Source organism: Eurypyga helias, unplaced genomic scaffold (assembly GCF_000690775.1).
Source record: "Eurypyga helias isolate BGI_N326 unplaced genomic scaffold, ASM69077v1 scaffold20114, whole genome shotgun sequence".
Classification (NCBI taxonomy): domain Eukaryota; kingdom Metazoa; phylum Chordata; class Aves; order Eurypygiformes; family Eurypygidae; genus Eurypyga; species Eurypyga helias.
In genome coordinates, this window is record NW_010244703.1 from 12,865 (window position 1) to 39,477 (window position 26,613).

Consider the following 26,613-nt stretch of genomic DNA (forward strand, 5'->3'; position numbering starts at 1 on the left):
GCCATTGCCCCTAGTCCTGTCACTGGACACCACTGAGAAGAGCCTGGCCCCATCCTCCTGACACCCACCCTTTAGGTATTGATAAGCATTGATAAGATCCCCCCTCAGCCTCCTCTTCTCCAAGCTAAACAGACTTAGCCTGAAGCACTAAAGCACCTGGCCGACAGCCCAGCCAACAGACCCTCAGCTGCCATGCCATGGACCACCAGCATCAGCAACTGTAACCTTCCGAGTCACGTTAGAAAGAACATGGCTGGCTTGATGGATTTAATTTTTTTTTTTAATATATTCTTTCTGGTTCTGCAATGGGTTCTGTTTGTTTGTGTGAGGTTTGTGGTTGGTTTTTTTCTTTAGATAAACCATGAAGACCAGAAATTGCCCATAACATTTGTTTTTTGCACAATCACTTTTTGAAACATGCTGACATGTTTCAAATACAAACACGCCAATGTGAGCACTACAAGATGTAGAAGTCATTTGCAGAGTCCTGCCATCTCCGTGCTCGTAACTGGTCCCAAATAAGAAACTGTGAAGACTCAGAGGTGTGAAGAAGCAAATGGAAGAAACTGATTTTAGGATGTCATACAAACATTTGAGGGACAAAGAGAACACAGGCTGACAGACCTGGGGAGCTAAAGCTGCACACCAGTTCTTGCTGGTAACACTGGTCAGGTGCTATCACTTTGAACTAGGGAACACTAATTTATCTATCTATAAAAATAGAAAAAGCTCAGTCTTAGCAAATACTTCAAGAGCAAAAGAGTCAAGATTCTTTCCTGGCCAGAGTGTCAGTACACAAACAGAGCCTTTTATCCTCAACACAAACAGGATTTGCTGAGTGATAGTGATTTTCTTAATTATAAAATCAGTTGTTTTGTTTGTGTATCACAGGAAATCCATTAAATCTGGTATTAATTTGTCCAATATCATTGTTTTTGTCAGAAAGGAAATAAAGAATAAGGATTAGTGGTTTTATTTTGTCTTTGAAGAATAACTTGTAACTTCAATTGAGGACAGATGCTTGCTCTTTCTATTTTTGAGGTTAGTTTTTTCTTCGCTTTAAAGACGCATTTGGGAACAGAATGTGATGAAATTTTTCTTCTGGAAAGATACTTATCCCTAAAAGATAAGTTGTTCTATTTATTCCCTTGCTGTCAAAGGTGAGAAGAAAAGCTGTCTGTTTTCCCACCCTTACCTTGATGTGCCTGTCAACACCTGCTGGCCCAGCCAGGGAGAGAAGCCAAGGCAGGGTTTGCCATTCTCCTCACCTGTTCCACTTCCACCTTTCTGCAGCCTCTGACTTGTTTAATTAGGACACCTGATTCATCCACTCCCAGGAGGCTTTTCAAGAGGCAAGATAAAGCCCTACATCTAGATAACTATTAACCCTGCAACTGAGTCACTGGAATTCTCAAAGCAGCACACTAAGGGTGAAACACTGTCCTCCAACATCAATGGGGGAAAACAGTGGATTCCACCAACTCCTTAAACAGGAAAATAACCACTACCCTTCTCAATCTTCAAATATCTAAATTAGTATTTGGTTGGGGTTTTTTAGCTTTCACTCCTCTTTTAAGCATACCATAACCTTAGAGCTTCCAACTCGATGCAAGGAGAAACTTCCCCCAGGAGGGCCATAGGCAGTGGCACAGGCTGCCCAGGGAGCTTGTTCCTCCTTCCTTGGAGGTTTTCCAGACCCACACGCACAAAGCCCTGAGCAACTGGGTCTGATCTCCGAGCTGACCCTCTGAACCTTAACAGCATCTGCAGTCTCCAGTAATACAGGCACTAAGCAAGCTGTAAGTAACAGCAGTATTAACTGAATATCTGAAAAATACAGCGATTCAGGATTAATTCAGTACTGTCAGTGCTAACATTATGGACTTGGGAAACATTTCTTGTAACTACAGGTTAAATATTTATGATGAAGCAGCTCAAATGAGATTTGGATTTCTGCAGATTTTTAGCCAACAGCACCACCCAAAAAAATCCCATGATGGGCAATTAAAGGTGGACCTTCTCAGGCAGCGTGCCACGCGTTCACACTCCGGCCACTGCAGAACGATACTGGCTGTACTTGTGACTCCTCAGGCATTATCTGCAGCAGCCAGTTGAGGACCCAGGCACGCAGACACATCAAAGGCCAAAGCGCTCCCCTGTGGGTTTTACCTGTTCTCAGTAACACAGGTATTAGCTCGTCACTCAGAGCTGTGTGTCAGCTGAATCGCAGGTCTGACTTTTCCAAACCTAGAAAAGGCCTGTAATTCCACCCGAGCCAACCAGTACAAGGTTTTCCAGACTAGCACGGCTTCTTTACTATTTTTAAAATAAGTTACCTTCGTACAATCTGGTTTTCCAAATCAAGGCAGACAGCGGACAGTAAAGCTGAACGCATCCCTGGCCACCAGCATTCTACCCTTTACCCTTGCCCTCTATTATCAGGGTAATGCATACGCACACAGATCTTACTGCCAAACTGTCGCTCCTGTTAGGATGAGACTAGGAGAGAGATCAGCCACTTGGTAGTGGCTGGAACGTGTTCAGGTACACTGTCCTGGCTAGCCTCTCTCCCTCCAACTGAGGCCCAGGTCTTGCCAAGATCCTCCATTCAAGGCACACGTGTTTCAGCTATATTCACATGCTGAAACAAGGCAGAGCAATCTGAGCATAGCTGTAGTTCCTTTTTCCAAACACAAAGGACCTGGATCTGAAGCCAGTGGTATTGAATGAGTAAGGAAGTTTTTTCTCTGTCATTTGCTTTTCTACAGTGTATGTTCCATTTAGGGAATTCCCAATCAAGTAAAGCTTTAGTAGGCTAAATGCAATGGAGACTCTCACTGAAAGGGATGGCCAACAGCAATATGTAACCTAGAGAAGTCTGAGCACACAAACCCCAGCATTTTCTTCAAGTCCTGATGTCTGACACTTTCACTCAGAACCCGTGTAAGGATAAAAGGAAGTGTTTACACAGTACTGCTGGTACCATTCGTAAGTTGGAGATACTATTCCTAGCAGCTCCAAATTAAGGCCTGAGGAAGGTTCTTTTGGTTTTCAGAGCGGAGGGAGTTTTTGGTTGTGATTTTTCTTTTCCAGACAGGAAACAAAAAAGGAGAGCCTACACCACACTTCATTCCTCAGGCTTTCCAGAAATGCACAAGTTCCATAGAAATCCAGGCAAACCGTGCATTCCAAGGAAGGCAAAGTGGTGAGCCATGCCTATAAGTAACAAAGATGAAACTTTGCTTGAGGCGTCAGATGAGTCTAAAACATAATCTGACAAGCAAATCCACGATCTGAGACTGAATCTATCACAGTGTTCATGGTATGGAATCTGCCCTGAGTTTAAGCACTTGGAATATCCAGAAGTGTTTTAATAATACTGTTTTTTTTTCACTACTAATTGGCTTTAAGCAATGCAACAATTTTAAATCCAGACACACAAAATAGAATCACGGACTGGTTTGGGTTGAAAGGGACCTTAAAGACCATCTCGTTCCAACCCCCCTGCCATGGGCAGGGACACTTTCCACTAAAAAATAAAACTCCTGCCTTGCGTAAATTGTGTGAGACTTAGCCATCAATCCAGACATGGCAACACCTCCACAATCTATTGATTTGATCATTACTACCATGGCCTTCAAAACCCCATTCATTCAGTGTTACTAGAAGACACGATCTTGTCGTTCCATCACAGAGATTTTTTTTTCTTCCAAGCTCCGAGTAAAAAAAAAAAAAGGAAAAAGGCAAACCTGAACTAAGCACGTGTCCAAGTAAGGGTATTAGCAACTGATAGGACACAACTGGAGTGGGTATATGTAGAAGAGTTATACAGTGCTCCTGTTCAAGACTACATCCTCAGTTTCAAAACATTAAAGGCTTCTGTTTGTTTCACACACCATCTGAGAAAAGAACAGCCTTACTGATGACACAGATCTTTGTGCTGTTAGAGCCATCACACAGCAGCCTGCCTTCTGCCAGCAAGTCAACACAAGCCCGAGCAAGCCAATTCTTTGAAAAGCCTAGAGAAAAACTAGTACCTCCTAGAATAACCGGTACCTTGACAAAAAGATAAAGAAATTGGCCGCAAACAGTCCTGGAAGGCCAAAGAAAGATTTGGGATGTGCTGAAAAACCAGGACAAGTCACTGTTCATTCTCTAACATGAGAGCTCACCACAAAGAGCAGGGCCAGGGGAAAGGAATTAGAGAAAGAACCTTGGTTGCCAGAGAACTGTATGATGTTAAGCACAGGAAAGATCAAAGGCAAATATGTTCTGGTCCAGGCTCCAAAGAAACTTCTATTGATGAGCCAAAAAATAGAAAATGAACCAGCAACTCCTGAACATTTACCAGAATTATGATCTTCACATTGAGACACGAAATAGCATTACTAATGCCTAATGCAGATCCATTTTTAATGGGGAGTCCCATCATGCTGGAATACCTACAATAGCATTTTTTAGAAATGAAATGTCTTCCCACTACAAAAAATAAGAACATACACATCTTCAAATAATTCCTGTTTACATACTTGCCACAACTGTGATGCTTTTTTGATCTCTGGCCAATTTAATCTACATCGTGAAGGAGAGAATTAAAGAAACAAGGTGATTATTACATGGTAATCAGGAATCTTTCTAATACTCCACTACGTAAAGCAGATTAAACAGAATAATCCATCCATCATGAAGATTCAGAACAAGTATAATCTGAATTTCTTAAGTAACACTGAACCTAACCGTTAACAGGTTGACTGTTAAGCCTATTTAACATAAAGTTCAAGAATTCAGATTAATAAAAGCTCAAGTTGACAATTACATAGTTAAATTAGTTCTTTGGGTTTTTTCAGCCCGCCCACAAATAGGTAGTCCTGAATAAGTTTGCCCTGAATAGTAAAGTGACATGTCAGAGCTGTTAGTGTTATCTCTAAGAGCATGTGAAGGATGAGCATGATCCCAGAGATCAAACTAGGCAACTGATGGCATAAAACTGAAATTGGAGAAACCAAGGCAATAGTAGTTAACTAATATACAGTTTTTCCACTTAGAGTCACAAAAGCTCATCATTTTTAAAGCAATTAAGCCAGAGGGAATGCCAATTGTTAGATCTGAAAGATATCCAGGGAACAGTGCAAGAAAGCACACTGGGGATGGAGCAAAGCCTGAGGCAAGGGGGATAACCCCTACGCTGCAGCACAAGACAGTCCACAACTTCTACCCTTTCCCTCTTTGACCCCACTCCATCTCCCAGGATATTTTCAGGCCCTATCCTCCATTATTGGCTCCTAGAGGTGCCAGAGACTGGATCCCACTGAGGCCACAGAGGCAGCATAAAGAAATGGGTGCAAGGATACTTCTGGATTGGTGTGGCTTGGGATGCAGCAGCAAGACAGGGAAGGCACACGCCTATCTGGGGAAGCTCACAGTGACCGAGAACAAGGACGAGGAATAATACCAGGGATACGCAGGAACTGAAGTGTTACATAGACATGAGGACTGAGAGTTAAACTGTCCAATAACTTAAAGGTTAGGTGTTTAAATTTATTCTATTTGTGACCACAATCCACAACTTAGTTCTGTCTGCCCCTTGTGACCCTAAAGCAGCATTTCCTGGGCCCATCTTACTCCCAAAACTCATCTAGCCACCACGTCCAAAATTAGCTATCAGCAGCAAGTCCTAGGGAGTTACAGGTCAATGGCATTAACTTGAATTTCCAGAACATTAGAAAACAAAACCAGAACTATTCATAAACCTCTAGCAGGTAACATCGTAAGCTAAGAATCAACACAGATTTGTGAGAAAACAAGCAAACATACTTGCTCTCTATTCCATAGTAGGCAGCAAACCTTGACACCAGAAGGAAGGACGGATGTAACAGACCTTGACCTTGGGCAGAGTTGGGAAATTCTCTCAAACATAACAATTCTTGTGAGCCAGTTCGAAATGCATGACTTATATGCAACAACTGTAAAGATGGATGTTCAGAAAACCTATTTTTAATTCGTTTTGATTCAGTGCAAAATTGAATATGCCAAAGAAGTCTCCATAAAAACCTGCCCAAATCTACTGCTACTGAACATTTTCATGAATGATATGACAGTGAAATAGTTATGCTTATTAAATTTGCAAATTACATCAAATGATGGGCATTGCAGGCACTGTAAAGAAAGACTGCAAGTCAAAATGATCTTGGCAACCTGACATTTGAGTCTGTAGCGTGAAATAAATATGGTTCATTTCCATAAAAACAATCTGAGGTAAACAACATCTGAAAATACTACATGAGGTAGATATCAGATGCGTGAATGCAAGAAGGAAGAATGATCTGGGAACAGCTCCTTAGGAAGAGAACTGAAGGTTTAGCAGATTAAACTTCAGCATGGTCTAATGACGCCATCATATTGCAAAAGTAACAGAATGTATCAAGTCAGGAAACAATGTGACCTTCACATACCGCTCAGTAACAGCAAGGCCTCAGCTGAATGATTATGTTCTATTTTTGCCATTATTCATTATTAATGACATGGACCATGCGTACAGAATCCATAAGAAAAATATGGCAATAAGCAGAAATTTGATAAGCTTGACTTATGAAGAAAATATTTAAGAACAAATATTTTAAAAGGTCCTTTGCCAAAGCAAGTCTATACTCAAACAACTAGGTAAATTGGATAAAGCATGGGATACCTCCAGTCTTATTTCCTATGATTCATGAAGTGATTTGATGGATTCTTAGTAAGAAATACATATTTATTGAGTGTTATAACTTGAAAACTTGAAGCTCTGGCTTGGTAACGCTCTGCTGCACGTTTGATTAAAAGTAACCTTGTGACTGAAGGAAGCAATTTCCTGACATCACCACTTACGTTTTAGAAGCACAATGCAAGTAATTCTTTTCCAATCACTGTGGCATTTACTGATGCGATAAAGTGCTATAACTTGCATAATTAAAACTGAGCATATTATATACTATGATTAAGAAATTATGGACTGTCAAAACAATTAAGACTTCTCTAGCCACTGATAATTAGTGTGCATGGGACTTAATAAAAAACCCACTTCGGCTAACTGTTGCAAACACAATTTAAGATGGATTCTCAAAGCAGCTAATACAAGTGAAGCAACCAAAATTTAATACAGCCAGATCATCCTCTTCATAATATTAAAATAGAGTTATAGTATGAATTCATTTTATTTAGCATACTTAAGTAAAGTTTGATTGCAAGTCTGCTGGTTTACATCCAGTTTAGTCTTCCTCAACTTGAAAAAACTACAACTACAGTACTATTCTGTCTAATGATTATTCCTTGGCCCTGGCTTCCAACCAATAAGGTCAAACTTCACTCACCTAGCTTAAAAATAGTAACAAAAGATCAGGAAGAGGAATATAACAGCATATGCTATTTGTTCAGAAAGAAGTAAAGGATATGCCTACAAAAGTGATTTTCTTTTTTTTTAAAGCTAACAACTTTTAGTATTTATACAAATTTCAGTTAAATACCTAATTCCCTTCCTTATTTTTGCCTAAATTAGGCACTGCTAGAAACTACATAAATTTTATAGAACGCCTACATTTAGCTTCTGACAATTCAGTTCAGCAGAGCTGACAATTAGCTTACATTGACTATAGGGGAAGACAAGTGGGACCGTGTATTAACCAGTTAAATGAAGTGCTACGTGGAAAAAAGGAAGTGCTGAAGTGCTAACACCATTATAATACAACAAGCAAGACCTTTATTTGCATATTCTGTTAGCTACAGCATTTACATGTCACAAAAGGATGTCTTCTCGCTGAACTTAAGTCCAGCTAAGCCAGCTAGTCTTCCTAACTGATACCAAAAAAAGGTGCTTTGAGAGGCAATTCAGAAGCCTGAGCCTGATGCTTCAGATTGCTCTGGGAGGAAGCTTCTTAGTCTTTGAACCATAAGGGCTGGTAAGTCAAACAAAAGTCACGTGAGGTGAGTACACCTCAGCTTGAAATACGGTTTGAAAGACAGCTGGGAGACTGACTCAAGGTCTCTGGAATCTGCCACACTCAAAAACCTATCAGGAGAGAGCTCATGTTCTGTAACTATTCAGACAGGAAGATGACCAAGGCAAGGAGAAGCACTGGAAGCTGGACTAAGATCAGAATGAAAATACGTGTTTATTTGCATCAGTGGAAGTAATTGGCCAGGAACAAAACACTTCTACAAAAGGATGTGTTTCTGTTTTACAACATAATGCTGTTACCTCAAGTAGAATCACAGAACGGTTTGGGTTGGAAGGGACCTTAAAGCCCATCTAGTTCCAAACCCCCTGCCATGGGCAGGGACACCTTCCACTAGACCAGGTTGCTCAAAGCCTCATCCGGCCTGGCCTTGAACACTTCCAGGGATGGGGCATCCACAGCTTCTCTGGGCAACCTGTTCCAGTGCCTCACCAACCTCTCCAGGAAGAATTTCTTCCTGATATCTAATCTAAACCTCCCTGTTTTCCATTTGTATCTGTTTACCCCTTGTCCTATCACTACAGACCCTTGTAAAAAGTCCTCTCCCAGCACCCTTGTAGGCCCCTTCAGGTACTGGAAGGCTGCAATAAGGTCTCCCTGGAGCCTTCTCTTCTCCAGGCTGAACAAGCCCAACTCTCTCAGCCTGTCCCCATAGGAGAGGTGCTCCAGCCCTCTGAGCATCTTCATGGCCTCCTCTGGACTTGGTCCAAGTGGTCAATATCCTTCTGATGTTGAGGGCTCCACAGCTGGACGCAGCACTCCAGGTGGGGTCTCACCAGAGCAGAGTACAGGGGCAGAATCCCCTCCCTCGACCTGCTGGCCACACTTCTCTGGATACAGCCCAGGATACGGTTGGCTTTCTGGGCTGCCAGCGCACACTGCCGGCTCATGTTCAGTTTTTCAGCTCAACAGCAGAATTACCAGACAAGACTGTACAACTCATTTGTGTTAAAAGAAAGTAGCCCCTTCTAAAAAATTTACAAACACAAAGATTGTATTTCTCACCTATCTTGAAGAACAGTACAATAAGCAACTAACTTGGGGTTAACTGTCTAGTTAACTCTGGATTCATTCACCTACCTACACGTTACAACACTACTGTCATCTGAGAGAGGTTAGATTCCGTACTCCGCAGCACAATTTGTGCTACTTACATCAAGTCCCTCAGGACTAGACTCCTTAAACCGTAGGAGTTAAGTGAGTAAAATCAAAACAGATTCTCAAACCTTTATTTAGCTACCACATAATTCTGGGGGCATCCATAACACTTAGATATTAGAGATCTACTTGCAGGCATGGCCATAATCACCTCAGCTTTCACAGAGCGGGGTGAGTTCTCATTCTACTGCAAAACACAGAAGAAATCTCTCCAAGAGTCTCAATTCTAGATGGACGTCCCCATACACTGCCAAATACCCACCAGCTCAGGGCCCAGAGAAACTGAATCACGTAGTCATATTTTCATTTAAAACACAACAAAACGATGATGGTCTCCCCTCCTCATACAGAGATCTAACTCTTATGCCTAGGATACAGATGCTTATGCTGAGTTTTCTTTCCTGCCTGGAGCAATCAAAAACCACTTCTCCCTTCTCCTAGGAAATATTCCGCTCAGTAGTAATGACAAATTTTAACTCAATCATCAGAAGAGAACCTGAAAGATAGCTCACAGCTTGACTGCCAGTAATTGTCAAATGGAGAGAGCTAGGTTCCAGGATTTTCTCAAAGGAAAATTCAAAGTATGTGAAGAGAAATTGACATGTCTGACCAGGATTTAAAAAGTAAAGAGGGGTTCTATGCAGCTCCTCTTGGAGCAGAAAGTGGACACAGACTAGTCTGTATATGACTGAAGGAAGGTTCTTCATTTTAGTAATTTGGTTTCTTTACTCTGTATGAGGATGGCAGGAAAATAGTCAGCTCAGGCTTCTGTGCACTTGTGGAGCTTGAAGCGTATACTTCAGGTCAAGATGTTTCAAGCATCCAAAAAGGAAGCATGCAGAGTTTACCATTCAAATAGCAGTTTTTAAAAAAAGAATACACTTTAAAATTTGATCTGGCTTTGAATTATATGCTGTTTGCCTTTAGACTAGTTTTGTATTAGGCACAAGTACATTAACTAGTGTGCTGTTAGCGACTGATACAAAGGCAATCATAACGTAACTCAGACATTTCCATCTGCTAGTATTGCACAGGCCTGAGGAAGACTTATTTGCTCTTATCCTTCAACATCATCTTACTCTTTGTAGCAAGCATACCTGCAATCTGAATCATTAATTTTTTAAACTTACATTTACTCTTATTTCTAAAAATCAGAAAACAATTTTCGTCCTTTTCCATTTCTATTCTTTCTGTAGTTAAGACTTTTATTCTTCTCCATTAGAAGAAATTTAGAAAACAGTTTAAATATGCTTTCATAGCAATTAAAATTACAAAGTAGGAAATCATTTATTTCTTCTCCCACCACCACCCCCAGTGTCAAAAGCAGACAGTCTAGCCAAGAATAAATCCTGCAGATCAACACTGAGGAATACTAGGAAAGAAATGGGTGCACAGGATAATTACAGATGTGGATAAAGGGGGAAAATTTCACTAACCTGGGCAGTCAAACTGCAGCAGATGTTGAGATCTGAAGGGAGATAAATGCAAAGATTAGAAAAGCAAGTAAAGCACGGGGAGCCACTGAAGATTTGGGGTCTTGGATATCTGCTTAATAATTTCACTGAACCTATACAAAACCAGTGCCCTGTTAGTCTTCCATTGGAGACAGAAACATGGTAGATTAAGTGGATGAGAAAAGATTAATAGTGCTAGAATTGACAGCTATACCCACAGGGTTTTTTAGGTTATCTACAGCATAGAGAAATATCTGCTTGACAGTTATCTGTTAGCACTAGACATAATTTAAAAGAGACTATCCTATCGTTACACAGCAGACTAACAGCAGATTCTGGGAAACAGAAGATGTAGTAGGCTTCAGACAAATGAGTGATGTAGGAGATCTGAAGAAATGAACAGGTTTCTTGAACAGCAGCAGCCCATAAAAGCAAATGAATGTAGTAATGGAGGCTGATTCTTTTTTTCCAATTTGAGTAAAAAAAAAAATCCAGCCATACCAATTAAACATTATTTTAGACAACATTTTAAAAGTAGCAAATTTATGACGTAATACAAGTGGTTCATAAAACAGACAGTACTTACCTTACAAGAAGTGAATTTCTTCAAGATGTGCTATGCATATGCACTTTACTGTGGATATGCATATGTGTAAGTTTAGAGATTTTTGGTTAATAGAATCCATACAGTATACATCATACTTTTCACCATGCTCTGCACTCAGACATAAAGGACAGCATTTATATCTGTGCTTCTCTGTCTCCACTGTGGAACCCAGGTGCATAGGACTCAAGGGATGACGGAGGTGCAGGATTAGGACTGTACACAGAGTGCACAGCCTGAAGAATGTGGCTTATTGCAAGGTACATCACTCCTGCCTACAACGGCTCCCTGAGCAGACGCGTGTCCCACTGCAGAGAACACGAAGCAACAACCACTGTCGATGTGGAGATGACTGCTCTTGCAAGGACAGCAACACTGGCTTCTCAAGTGAGGAGTCTAATCTAGGTGTCACACACAACAATATTTAGGGAACATCATCAGTAGGGGAGGCTTGAAGAGTTAAAAGCATTTGTAAGCAATGTTATGGATGATGACTAGAGCCTTGTGGAGCAGAACATCAGCTACTGCAGTGAGATTCATCCTGACTATCCTATAGGTTGTCCCAGCATGGCAGATCAGATCTGATTGGAGAATCTTGGGTGGTTTTTATACCCTTCATCTTTTCCTGTATAATTCTCTTAACGTCCCAAACCTTTTGCCTGGGGAAACTTCCGTTTACAAGTGGAAAATGGCCATTTTCCTGAATGGGCAGGATAGAGAGACTTTTTAATTCTGGATAAGTAACACCTTTCAGAAACTTGAATATATTGTAGTGAATATGGTTTTCAAAGTACATAGCCAGAATTTAACATGAGTTCCTGGAAAAACTGTGGCTACAGAGGATCTCATGAGAGCTTGGGTCTTCAATTCTCCAAGTTGTTTGCACCAGAAAACTGTTTTTATTGGCACATGTTCTAGGGAGCAAAGGTTCAAACACTGAATTTGCACAGCAGAATCTGATCTCTTCTTAACAAAGAGAAGGCACATCACTGATACAGAGTGAGAAATGTGTAGACACAAGTCAAAATAGCTGGCTGGTAGAGAACAGAGCTGAAGGACAAATCATCCTGGTTCAGTTTAAGGCAGCAGTCCAAGGCGATTAAACAGCTGTAGAATATTTAAATCACACGAAGGCCAAGAACAAACTTACACTACAGAGGAGAAAAGGGCAAAAAACCAAATAATGTATAATTCATATCACCAAGCCCTCCTGTTCATTATGTTGTTTCTAAAGTGAAAGAGAGATCATTTTCTTACCTAGATAACAGGAACAAAATGGATGTTCCAGCATCAGATGGAAAGCACAGACCAATAGACAGCCCTATCTTTCTCTCAGGACAGACTATGTGGGCACAGCGCTCGACCCAGCAACTTCAAAACACAGAACTGGAGACAGTCTAAGCCACACAGCGGACAAACAAATATTTATCTGAGCTGTCCGATTTTTTGATGCAGCCTAGAGAAAGAGTTTGTTTACGTGCATTTTAAAGTTCTTATGACTAACAAGTACCTTACAGAGAATTCCAACCATCCCCATGCCCCTCCTGGGAATAAAGAGTGTCTTGTTAGGCTGGTGAAGATTTTGATCACAGTTAAACTTCCATCTGAGAAGTAGACAGCCCAAATGATTTAGCCTTTGAGTGCCCGTCATCTGTTCTGATAAGACATATCTGAAATGCATCGCTTTAAAGCTCCCCTATACAGCAGAAAGACCAGAAGCTTTCTCCCTGATAACAGAAAACACATTAAGCCCAGAAGTTGTCTAGAGAACAGATTCATGAGTTCTGAGAACAGTTTACATTTTGAGGGCACTGTACCTGTCACTACTTCCCCCAGTGAACCAGTTGCCCTGAGATGTCAAAAGGAGGAAGGAGGCCCCCCACAGCCACTTACTAAATTCAAGAATTTCAAGACAACAGAAACACACATACAAAAAATACCTGCCTGTGGAACAGGCAGACCTTCAGCAGCCTACATGTGATCACAGGTGTACACTGTGCCACATGCCAGGCTACGTTTTCACTGTTGAGTTTTGATCTGCAAGCCTGAATTGGCTCTAGAACTTACTGCAAGATGAGCGTCCTCGCAAATGCGGAAACCAAAGAGCTCACCGTAACCTTCGTTACACCCAAAGAAGAGGTTTCACTTCCAAGGCTCATAACAACCTTCTTGAGCTCCTTGGCCAGGTCTCTCAATATTTCACCACTAAATGTTTTCTGTGGAGAAGATCTGTCTGTATTAGTCAGCTACCACAGAGATCTGGGCTAAAATCCTCAAAGCTGTCAGTAATTTGGATGGCAAGGGCCCTACACAAGCTAAGGAACTTCACACATGCAGTAATGTAATGGACATGTTGAATTCTGAAAGATAAATGTAACAGAGAATGATTCTTATGTCTTCACTTCAGATCAGAGATGAGCAGGTTTCCCAAAATCTATTCTTTTTGTGAGAAGAGAGTAATTTCCTATTTCCCACACAACTCCCCATTTTAAAAGATATCACTGAAAGGACAGCTGAAAGACCATGGGAGGTAATGAACAGGAAAAACTGAAGTGGAAGGCTTATCCAGGTGGAAGAGAGTCCAAGATGACTAGGTATGCTGGGTAATGCTGAGTCAAATGCTCAAAATGGTCCAAGTGGTCTCCGAAGGAAACACAGCAAGGTCCTCCCTCTGTCACAGTTGTTTGTGGACTGAGCAGAGCAGGGGATCAGTGTCCTGGTAAGAATGCTTGCCATCACTGGCACTCCTTCCCAGCAGTCCCTAAGGTCTATAAAAAGAGAAGGCAGCTAAACAGATTACCTTCACACAACATGTAATACCTTGGGGAGCGAGTAGCCTCCTCCAAATTCTTCCAGACAGCGTGTGTTCCTGTATTTCATACAGAAAAGCACAGCACCACAGAGGGCATACACTACGGTGTGTATTTACTTCTCAGTGAAAACCAGCTACACAGAGTCCACTGCCGGCAGACAGGCTTACTCAGAGGCTAAACCTTCACTTCTTTTTTACGAAGTTTCCACAAGAATCTGAAGACTGAGTTTACCAGCAGAGCCAGAAAAATCTCGTATTTGAAAACGAGATGCCCGCAGAGCCTGAGAGTCTTTACATAACAGTAGTCCTGGGGTTCTATCCCTTTCTGGAATACCTTTTAGCTGGCCAGCTGCTTGGAAGCCGCTTTACTTTTAATTGAGATTCATTTTCTTTTCCAATACAGTTGATGCAAGTGGGAGCAGAGCCATAGGTGATGCTTTGTGTCTCAGAGATAGTATCTACCCGTCTGCAGTCCCACCTCCTTGTTCCTTGAGGTCCAGCTGAACCTACTCCTGACACATGCATATTCAGAGAAGCAATGAGACACTGAATCCCCAGTATCTGTCTATGGATAATAAAGCCAGTATTTAAATATGTCTCAAGACAAATTCTCCCAAGAATGTTGTTGGAAAAAATGGCCAGGCACACACCATTTTTCCTATCTATCAACACGAAGCACACAGAACACATGCACTCCACATAGCTGCTGCTAACCAAAAATCTCTACATAGGCAGGTATACATCTGTCATGGGATATGAATGTGGATAAGCATCAAAAGTCAGATTTACACTGTAAATGAAGAAATAGGCAGCAAAGCAGGATGAGAAATATTAAAATATATTTTTTGCTGAGCTATTCTGAAGTTAAGCATGCAGTCAGTGCAATGGTAACTTTTGCACTGCTTATCAATTAACAGGTAACTTTGTATACAAACCTATAACCATACTTAAACAGTAAGCCTAATTTTCACAAATAATCCAGCCATTCAAGAGTAGTTTCTTTATAAGAAAATATTTAAACTTAGAAAGGCAAACATTTTTATTGCATTGTCTACCATCCCATTGCTTTTTAAAAAGTAAAACATGTAATAAGTTATTTGCATTATTTTGTTCAACTACTCAGTTGTTCAATTCAGTTTTTCATCCTGCAAGGTGTCAAGCACTATAATCACAGGACCTATTGTTAACAAGAGGCATTTAATAAAAGCAACAGCTAAACCAAACTAAGTCTTTGTTTGAAACTAAATTAATGAAGTTACTGTGTATGACCCAAGACAAAACTCTGAGGCAAACATTGCACTGAAAGTGTTAGGATGGTGTTCTCAGTTGGACCAGTATTGCTGTATCAAAACACAACACAATACTGGGCCCTTTTTTGTGAGTGAGTCTGAAAATATAATCCTAAACTCATACTGAGCCTTAGTAGTGACTTTAGTCACTGCTTAGAAAAACTAAGCAGCGACAACACCCATTTTAAGCAGTACCTGCTTTCACCCTGCTAAATAAAGCAGAAAAGCAACAGCATGTCTTTTAAACTACCTAACGTGTGATCTTATATCCAATTTTAAGCGAATTGACCTGCAAGCTCATGAGAATTAAGGATGTATGGTCCTGATTAAGTGATTGCCTTTTTAAAGGGTAAGAGAACAGCACTAGATATTTAACATTAGACTGATTCCTGAAAAACAGAAATTCTGTTTATTAGCAGAACAAGCACAGGACAAGTTGCACATCAGTTGGCAATACTTCCTTTCAAATACACTTAATCCTTTCCTTGGGAGACAATCCTTATAAAACACAATTTCCAGGTTGTTTTGAGCATCAATCTGGAAGATTTCTGCTGCAGATTCACAATTTAAACCTGAATGGACTGAACTAGCTTTTTATTTGGCTGTTGGCACATCAGAAGAAAAAAAAATCCTCTCAATCACTGCAGTTTAACCTGGTTTTAAAACTGAGAGGAATAACCATTTTCATTTAATAATCCTACGAATTATCAGTTTGCTCTTCAATCTGAATTAATGCTAAAAGTATATAATAAAATCAAGTCAAAGCCTATTTATAGTGTTTCTCCCAACTCAAATCCCCAAAATCACATGGAATGGAACACCTACTAATGGAATTTGACACCAGTTAAACTGGTTCTCCCCTAGCAGGAGCCAAAAGGAATCCGATGCCTGTTTCTCATGCAGTTGATCTCTACCAGTCAGGGACAGGTACTCCCTGACAGCTCCTTGACAAGAATACTGTCTAGCATGCCACGTAATTTGTTGATTTGTTTAACCTTAGTTAGAGCCTAGTTCATGCACAGGTTATTTTCTCTGCTTCTAATAGCTTTTACTTTATCTAGCAAATACAGTGCAGATAGTTAAAATTGCAGAGACATGTGTAATACTATTATTTTAAATGAGCTTTTCTTTCTTTCTTACAAGTTTCATACCATTCACCATCCCTTCCAGTACGCTTCAGAAGACTGAAGAGACAACAGAAATCAGGGCTGGCTTCAGAAGCACCCGGAGACCCTTTCTGGGACCTTAGGAGCTCCCCTGCTGTGCAAAGGCAGGCGACAGCAGCTGACATGCAGTGACCAGAACAGACCAAGTCTGCAACCCACAAGCGGTGACAAAACCACCCTGACCAGTAGGGCTGCGACACCTGCGTTTCGGCAACATGGTCTGGCTGAAACTGCCTTTCCAGGTGGGAAAAACGGGACTTGACAAGTACAGGAACCAGGTCTGACAGTTAAGGGAAGAGTTGTAGGCATGAGTCAGTCCCCGTGTGTAAGCATTTTTAATTAGGGCACTTGCAACCAGCATCCCATTCCAGCAGTCTGGCTACTGTGGGCCAACTTTAAGAGTTTTAGAGTAACAAAAGCTGTCACTTGTCCCTTTTCCAGCATTGCTACAATTTCAAAAATGCACTAGACAATGGAACAATACTAACTTTCATTTTTAATCTCTGGTTTGGTAGATGTACCAGCAAAATGATTATTTTCTTATAGCCTTTGACATATCTGGAAGTACTTTTATGTAGTTATGGAATGTACATTAAATATGCTTTTATCAAAAACAGACAAAACTAGGGTAAGATGTCTAGAGCTATGTACTGAAGTATGTGTTGAAGGGCAGAATCCATGCTGTACCTTCATAAACACTGTTCATTCACTTTCTCAGAGATCCACAGAAACTTCCTAAGGTTTCAAGTAGTCCTCCCGGCATACATCGCTGCCCACCAGCAATAGATGCTGTGGTTCTTCACTTCTGCACGTTTCCATAAAAGTAAATACCTCTTCCGATTAAAAGGTCTTTCTTTTTGAAATCATTAAATTTGTGCTAGAGGAATGAGTTTTTGTTTAGTTACAAAGCCAGAGCTAAAACCTCAAGTGAGGGTGGTTGCATGTAGAAATAATTACAGAAACAGTGGGTTTAGCTGCAAGAACACTTCATTCTTTAAGTCTCAAGCAACACGTTTACTGTTAGTCCTACAACTGCATCCTTCAACCCAGCAATTCCAACTCCTGATTTCAGTCCCCGAGATTTCTGCTACTGAAGATACATCCATCCTCAGTAATCAAATACAAAATAATCATAAAAATCTTAATTATTTGGCCTGCAGATATTAAACTTTTTCATTCTGATCACTTACCTAAGACTGAAGATTTTTCTAAAACTTACACATTCTGGAAGTGGAAGTACTGCTATTTGTGAAATTCAAGTTTTAATTTTCCATGTCAACCTCAGTAAAAGCTGGGGATTTTCTTGTTGAACTACTTGTTTCTCAAGCTTTCTGAAAGTTTAGTCAGCACTAAATAGTACTTAATGGACAATGTAAATAAGCAAACAGAAATCTGACACTGATGGTACCTACATAGTTTATCAGTATAAACACAGGAAATTATAATTCCATTTCATACTGTTTCTTACCATCCCTATCATACTCACTGATCAAAGATTGGTTTAGGCTTTAAATATTTCAGAACATGGTCAAGAGTCCTGGGTACATAACACCAGTTACGCAGTACCTCAACCAATCCTCCATGGATTCTTTGTGCACATTGAGTGGTACCTAAATTAAATTTTGGTTAGAAATCTGAATCAAGTAAACAGATGTTTTAAAAGCTTTGAGGGGAAAAGAAGTAGTCAAGGTGTTTTCCATTTATTACTGCTATCTGCAAAGCCAAGAATGAAAGCTACGCTTCTTGTTCAGAGTGGTTTTAAACACAAGTAAGGGGAACTTACCATACATTGCTTAAGAATTTCTTCTCTGGTTGACAGGAATAGAGAATTATATAGTAAAACTGAGTATTTATAGACAAGTAAATTAAAATAAAAACTTGTGGGTTTCAGGAAGGGGGTTAGATAATAAAACCTATCAGTGAAGAATTCTTTCAGAGCTGCTGAAGCTCCCCCTCTCAAGAGTGGCATACAAAAACTGACTATCGTTGAACATTTCATGTTTATTAATAGTTAACCTTCATGGTTCCTCTGAAACTGAGGAAAAGAAGTTGGAATTTAAATCTCTTGGTGTAATTTTGGTGTCCCCTTTTAAAAGTTAGATTCTAACTGCACTTGGAATAGTTTTATAGTGTTATCAAACATTATATTAACAGCCTTGATCAAGTTGTTTTCCTGTACTGGAGCTGTATTTCACAATCAGAATTTGTGCCAATCAGATATGGGGGAGAAAAGGCACTCCACAGGGGCAAAAGCACAGTATAACAAGAAAAATCTTTTATAATCTAAAAGGTTAAAGGGTTTTGTTCTCTACAAGAAAACCAGCAGCTTTAGTGCAATTTAGAAAGAAGCAGCTTTCATGCAAGCATCCTGGTAAAAAAAAAAGTTACAAGCTTTTTGTTAAATGTATTTTAAAGGTTCTACATGACTTCTTGCATAGCCTTGTTCTTCAGTTCTCTGCCAGCATTAACAAACATGTACAATCTATCCAACAGCTTTCTCTACAACACTTCTACTCCTCTGAACATGGGTTTATTCCAAATCATCCCTACAAAATTAAAAGGGGAAATAGTGTAAGAAGAGGTCATAATAGCTTGGTCATCAAATTGCACTGTCCCTAGAAATAGTCTGTTATAGAATATAACACTGAAAATGTACATATAGAATATAACAACAGTTTTGGAAAATTGCCAATAAAAAATACTCTGAAACTGCACATTTTAACAAACATACCTCAGTTAGTTTCACCTGTTTTTGTTATTTACTCCTGCCATTATTCCTCTGAAACACACAAGTATCATGGCAATGTACGCAGCTGGGTACTAGAATAAAGAATTCTTTGGAATAGTATAGAACACTTTTCAGAAGTCTTTTTCCTTATTGAAGTACTTGAAACTTTAGACTGAGAACAAGGAACTAAAACTTTAATTGGCTCAACTAATAGTTCTGATTACAGCCTGGAATCTTTCAATCACAGACAACATCAAAATTAATCTCCTGTTTCTCTCCAACACAGCTTGCACTTTAAACACTGCTTCCTATCACCAATCGTTTTCTTAGTCCATAACGAAGGGAAATAGCTGTAGTTTTAATTACATCATATGTAGGAAGAAATGTCACTTACCAAGTGAACATAAGGCACAAAGTATCCAAAAAGTGCAGCTGGGATCCCAAAAGCCCAGATTCGGTAACTGAGAACTTTGAAGACTGAGAAATTGCAAATCTTTTTTCCAGGAGGAAATCTGAACTTTCCTTTCTTTCCTCCCTCCTTGTCTTTGGCGTTGGAAACAAGGGGTTTGTACGTAAAGCCAGCCAGGAACAGAACAAACATAAGGATGCACAGGACCCGCAGGGTGTTGTACAGGCCAATGGAATCGAGCAGAACTCTCAAGAGGAAGGGCAGGGACACGGTGAACAAGCTGCTGCCTGCAGTGACGATGCCATTCACTAGTCCAAGGCGTTTCTTGAAATAGTGCCCAAGAATGACCAGGGATGGCTGGTACGCGAATGAGCAACCACAGGCAAATAAGATCCCGTAGGTGAAATATAGAGGTTCAATGGTGCTGTATCGGAAGAAAAAAGATCATTAGTGTTTTGTACAACTCTATGCTCGCATTCACCTGCCATATATGCAAGACTTTTGCAATGAATTGGCATATTTACAGAAGTGAGTTAAGAGTTTGTATGTAGTTACAGTTGAAATATACTGTGTCAGCTTAATTCAGCTATTTTATGTTCTTCCACTGAAGATTTCATAGAACTCACTAGGCAGGTAAAGCAAAATTTATATATTGAACTATAAGTACACTAAACAATCTGACTAAAATAAAGTTTTTTAAGTCACTGGCGGGGTGGATTAGCCAAATATAAGTTCAACCATTGCTACTTTTTTGGCTTTTTCTTTTCCAAAGCAAATCAAAACAGTGTAATTGACACACTTCAGTGTGACAGCAGTTCAAACATAACACTGAACTTTCCTCATGAACCCAGAAACATCAAGTATTTTTATAGTTTATTATGAAAATACAACACCAAAAGTAGTAAACAATAATGAAAGAAAAAATTAAAAACCTGTCAAGTTTTGGCAATACACATTAGTAACAAGCTGTAAGACTTCAGATATTCTTTTATTTTTTAGAAAAAAGAATCCCCTTTTTATTAGATATTCTGAATTCAGCATTTGGACATGTTAAGAACGAAATAGGGAAGACACATGCATTAAGAATCAAACACTTCTGCTCACATTAAGGAGGATCATTGTGGGAAACCTCGGCTGGTCTGAGGGATTGGAACGTAAGCTTAACATTAACCTTGAGCAGATAACCGTGTACCCTTAAGGAGTCTGGAAAGTCCCAAGAAGAGCTGAGTAAACAAGAGCAAGGTACTGCCTCCGCAAGGAGAAGTTTAACGAAGATGTAACAAAGAAGAGATCATCCTATCATGAACTGTTGGTCCTTTGAGTGAACCAATCATGTATGAACACACATTCTTAAGAAAGATATAAAACGGGCTTGTATAAACAATAAAGGGTCCATTTTGGCCTTTGGCTTTGGTGCACGATTCCGTGCGTGTTGTGTCCGTCTCAACAGCGACAGATCACCACCAGGTTCTCCACCATTACCATCTACTACACAACCGAGATGAAGCAGAGCTGTTGTGTTAGATCTCAGGCAGGCATGTGACATTAAAAAGGTACTCGTGCAAGAAATTTTAACAGTATAAAGTAACAGTGTTGGTATAATCAATTAAATTAGTATTATAGCATTAAGTCAAAGGACACCTGTTTACCTTTATCTAATGGACACAGTGTGGGAGAAATATTTTCATACAAGATTTGAGGTGGCATGTGATTTTAATACTATGTTTTCAGTGAACCAAGGGCTCTTCTATCATCTAACACCTGCTTTTAAAGCAGTTACAGAGAAGTATTTAACCTGTTAGACAATATATTAACTTTTTTTTCAGGAGTATGAATGCTTTATGTAGTGCTTTTCATCATAGGTTGTTACCTGCCAGCATCCCTCTGTGCCAAATACACTCTGGAAGCTTCCCATGCAACTACAGAAATCCTTAGAAAACAGTATTTGACCAGGAACTCTGGCTTTCTGTATTATTGTGAAAAACAATTTGTGTAACATGACATTGTTGCTTCCTACATTAAACTATCCGTTTCTAAAATCATTATACACAAGGCAAGCCAGCAGAAACAACATAAGGGGGAAAAGACTGATTATCTTTATCAATGGAAAACATCCAAGTTGCAAAAGTTACAGAAGTTACAACATGAAGAGGAGCGTAATACAGCAAGGACAGAGAAGTTCTGCTTCTGTCTGCAGATTCATTCAAAGTTTGCAGCATGACATACATAGTAAAATATTTTCCTGCATTACAAATACTCTTACATCTCAGTTTCTAAGAGATAAAGTTTATCTTAAGAAATCATTATGTAACAAAACCAATAAATCATATTTACATTTGTCTACTCTACAATATTTTACTTTTAGAACACTGACTTCTATATCTGAACTATATTCCCTCAATTAGCTGATAACATCATCAGCATAAATCATTCTAGTCTAAGTAACATAAGTACACACCAAGAATGCACATTAACGTGGCACGTACTCTGACAAGAATTTGCCACTCCTCTCAAAGTACTCCTCAAATTCTGGACGAAAATTCAAATAAACTAAGACAATTTTTTAAAGCCTTTACAAGATAACCTCCTTTTGCATGCCTCTTCTGTGCCCTTGTTCCACTGTATCAGGGAAACAGAGAGATGACAGCATTTTGTTCAAAGGAAGGAAACATCTTTCCTTCATCGGGAGGTTTAATTTATAATTACAAGATGTTTAGTAGTCACCACTTAAACACACTACTGGGAAGCAAGGAGGAAGAAATACTTTTCCAAGAAGCATTCTTTCAGTTTTTACCTCACACATGGTAACAAGCCTGTTAAACACATCAGGAAGAGGGAGACTTTTTGTTTGTGTGCTTCACCACAGTGAGTTAAGCAGAAGAGTTGCACTTGGAATAGCCAATAAAATAAAATAAAAATCAGAAGCTTGTTCAAGTAACAAAAAGCTTTTTTTTCCCCCCTCATAAGTCATTCCAAGAATAAATATAAAACCTGGTCTCACAGTCTGGAGCAGAATTACATCTTCTGATCCTGTACATTTGTGGGTGTGTTTTCACAGCAGGGGACATATGCCCAAACTAGACACCTAGTGTAGTGCCACAGTGTGGACATTCCTCCATCCCGACTGCAGCCAGCTCACATCTGTCCGGCTCAGAGCACAGGCACAGAAAGCACTCACAGGCCTCTCCCCTACATGGATGAAAATGCATCTACAAACTTCTGAATTTTGCTTTTTGTTGCTCCTGTAGTTATTATTGGGCTAAGGGTGGGAAAAAGCAGACAGCTAGACGTAACTGCGGCTTATTTTCCTGCTATTTTGTACCCTATCTTCACTAACCAATTTCTGCTGATGCCTAGAATAAGGGAGTAAATACCCCGTTTCCTCATCTTCTACTGTGCATGACCAACAGATCAGTCGTTCTTGAACTCCTTAGGATTTATTCAGCAAAAATTACAGAAATGTAGAAGATTATACTTAATCTGGAGGGAAAAAAACCCTTCAGCTATTGTTCAGGTTTTTTTTCAGTAACACCAGAAAGAATCACAATTTTCTTAATAATGCAAATAAAGCCCTAAGTATGTTTTTAGAGCAAGGTTTTCACTATCTCAGTGTTTGGCAATCAGACCAGTAAGAATAAAAGAAAACATCAAATTTGGCTGAAACATTAACACCTTCCTGGAAGTTCTAACTGCATATTTATCAACATTTAAAGAGTGTTTTTTAAGCATATGGAGGGAGGAGGAGAGGAGTCAAGCTTTCTGTATCTGGTAAAACAGAACATAACACTAAGGCGACATACAAGAAACTTATCCAGGACAATGCTGTTGATCTTACAGCGTCAGTCCTGCTACTGATATATTTATACATAGTGGTTCCTGTTAAATAGGGAATGCTCTTACAAGGTTATGTTATTTTTTAATTAATTTTGATGTTGAAAGTACCACTTGGAGTTTCCACAAGTCAGTTTGAAAGACAAAAAAAGAGAGAACAAATAAAACAAGGTTTCTACTCTAATAAATACTATAAAGTAGCACTGCTTTATTCCTTCATATTCTGTTGATGGGACCACGTAAAATTTATAAGATACTTTGGATGTAAAGAAAATAACTTTTTACCTTACGAAAGAACTTGAAAGGAGTCCAGCAAGTCCTACCGCAGCTCCAATAACTGCTACTTTTCGACAGCCAAACAGGTCTGTGAATATGCTTACTATTGGAGAACAGAAGAAGACCATTCCCATAGAAAGCGAGTTCACCCATGCTGCAGAATGGAAAAAGACAGTTTTTTAGAAGACCAAGTGATTTCAGCTAGTATCTTGCAACAACAAAAAAATCATAGATAAGTGAAACAATTGGGTAACTATTTTTAAAATGTCTAAATACATTTTTAAATGCATTCAACTGACATGATAAAAATTAAAAGTCTGACCAATTTACATAATCAACTAGCAGACTTTATCAGCTCAAGGAATGCAAATAGCTACAGAAGTTACTTTTACCTGATTTCTTTTTTCCCTTAAACACAACTATTCCTCCAATGAGTGACTTAGTATTCAAGCTGGTGACTAGGCCATTAAAGATAGCTTTGAGGCTACATATCCATTTTGATATCAATTGGCACATTTCACTCTTTTTAGTTCTAGACCTTGACTTTAAACAGCTAGGTTTGCTGGAAAAAAAAAAATAAACCCACACAGATTTTTACTTGATTACCTACATCTAGATCATACTGAACATTAATGAGTAAACAACAGTTTCCATATATGATGGGAAAGTGTCACTACATCTGCTACTGCTCTGGTTTTACAGATGTTTGTTAAAACTGTGCTTTGTTTATAAATAAGTCTTTAACCATTGAGATTCAGTTCAGGTGAGTACCCTGACATTTCAGCCAAGAGCATGCCAAAAATACCTTCAGATAACTTATGTAGAAGAGAATTTATTTAAAAGTCAACTTTCTACTGCACTTCATAGAGGTGTTCAGATCCACATCATTTACCTGCTACCTTCCTCAAACACATGATACCGATGTTATATCCAACAGTTCTCCCAGGGCATAAAGGTAAGTCAAGCTGCTGTAACACAATAGTTACAACAAATATATTCAGATAAGTAAATGCCCCCATCTATTTGGAAAAAATAAACACAAAAAAATTCTCTAAACAGGCAGTGGAAAACACTGTTATGCAAAGTGCACTAGAAAAACGATTTTAACTTCTCTGAATTGTAAGAAAGATGAACTCTTTCAACCTGGAATGGATTTACACCTGTGTAACTGGTATTTTGTTTAAAATAATCCAAGTCTCTTTTAAAGATAAATAATTGTCATAAGGGCAATTAAAATTATTTGAAAAAATATATAACCAAGACACCTAATGAGGAACTTCTCAAGTATATCAACACCAAGACCTAGAAGTAGTGTTGATAAAGCTCCACAGAGTCTGCACATTGATAAAGACCCCATTGTGCGAGGCACTAAAAAAAAAAAACCACACACCAAAGCAAAACAAACAAGCAAACAAAAAGAGCTGTTTCTTCAAAGAGAGTTTACAATGTAAATGAAAAACAAAAGAGAACAGATGGTTAGAGAAAAACAAGAAATAAAACCTTCATTTTAGGGCAAACAATGATAATGAACCATGACCTAACTGTTGCTGCTGTGTGTATTATTGAAGGTTTTTGAGCATGTGATAAATATGAGAGTCTCAAGGCACAATTTTAAGACTGAGGTACTTTTATGGGTATTTGCTGCATTTCCTGGGTATGACTAACCCAGATAAGAGAGCCCTGCCAGACTTGCACCTCTCCAGCAGAAGAAGTGAGCCATATGAAGGGAGAGCAGGAAGGAGTAGGAAGAACAAGGTCCCCATGACACTGACTGAAAGCCAGAGACCAAATTTATGAAAGATCTGTCCCTTCTCTCCTTCTGCAGGCAAGGAAGGCTCAAATGCACCTTGGATGTGGCGAGATCTGTCCCATGTTATAGCCCAGATGGCTCCTGATGTTGCAAGACAACATTGTACCAACTACAGTTTGTAAGCAGGAGTAGGGAGGAGTAAATGCTCTCATACAGCCTGGAGATGCACCAATTGCAAAGCTTTTTAAAAGCCCAACCTTATGAAACTCCATCTTTTTACCTATCTTTCCCAGAGTGAGCTATACAGAGACCCTCCAGTTCTGCTACACAAAGGAAACTGCAAACACTAGGAGGTTAGAAAGTCCCTAACTCCCCCAAACAAACGGTAGCTCCACCACCACCAGTCCTCAGCACCTCTGCACAATGTGCAGGACAGCACTAGAAAACAGAGTACCTGTGCCTCCTGGTGTCTGTGTATGCACAGCCAGGAGAAAAGGCAGCTGAGTGAGCATTACAAGACTCGCCACCTTCAGATTCATGGTGATATGAATGTACCAAGGAACGGTTGAACCTCCTACCAGCCTCCCTGCCTAGGTGTGAGAAGACGACACAAAGGCAACTGTGGCATTAGAAAAGCAGAGTTTACTGGTTATGGAAATCCCACCTCAGATGGACAGGTACACACACCCCACTCAGACAAACAGGTAAAGAAATGGGGCAACTGAAACAGAGTCTAACTAGCTTGCATAAAGTCAGACTAAATTACTTCAGAACCTCAAATAGAGTCCACCAGCCCTAATTTCTAATTAGCACAGGCTATGATTCAAGTAGCATTCTCCTCAGAGTAATCAAATGGTTTACACTACTTTTTAATGGCTTATAGAGCTAATAAAATAATTGGTATATAAAAGCCTGAAGTGAAAATATTCACCTCAAATTACATCCAATTAACACCATGCAGACTTTGACTTGACACTGCTTCTTACAAAAAAAAAAAAAAGAAGCAAAGCCTAAGAAAGAAGAAAGGTCCCCACAGGTTTTCAACACGACAGACAGTTAAGAGGAGGGACAAGGGCCTTATCTGAAGCATTTCAGAACGACACTGCGATTAAACTGCAGAAGTGAAAATGGTCTGAAATAAGGGGTGG

At 39.6% G+C, this 26,613-nt stretch overlaps 1 protein-coding gene across 1 annotated transcript in view; it reads right to left on the reverse strand.

Moving 5' to 3' along the window:
* The window catches only part of SLC16A10 (solute carrier family 16 (aromatic amino acid transporter), member 10), a 31,449-nt gene extending 6,820 nt beyond the window's left edge, over window positions 1-24,629 (reverse strand). The window contains exons 1-3 of the mRNA XM_010149852.1: window positions 24,608-24,629; window positions 23,725-23,869; window positions 19,594-20,032 (exon numbers count right to left, since the gene is read on the reverse strand). Coding sequence (XP_010148154.1) covers window positions 19,594-20,032; window positions 23,725-23,869; window positions 24,608-24,629 — 606 coding nt within the window. The remainder of the gene's footprint in view (window positions 1-19,593; window positions 20,033-23,724; window positions 23,870-24,607) is intronic.
* Window positions 24,630-26,613: the final 1,984 nt, after the last annotated feature.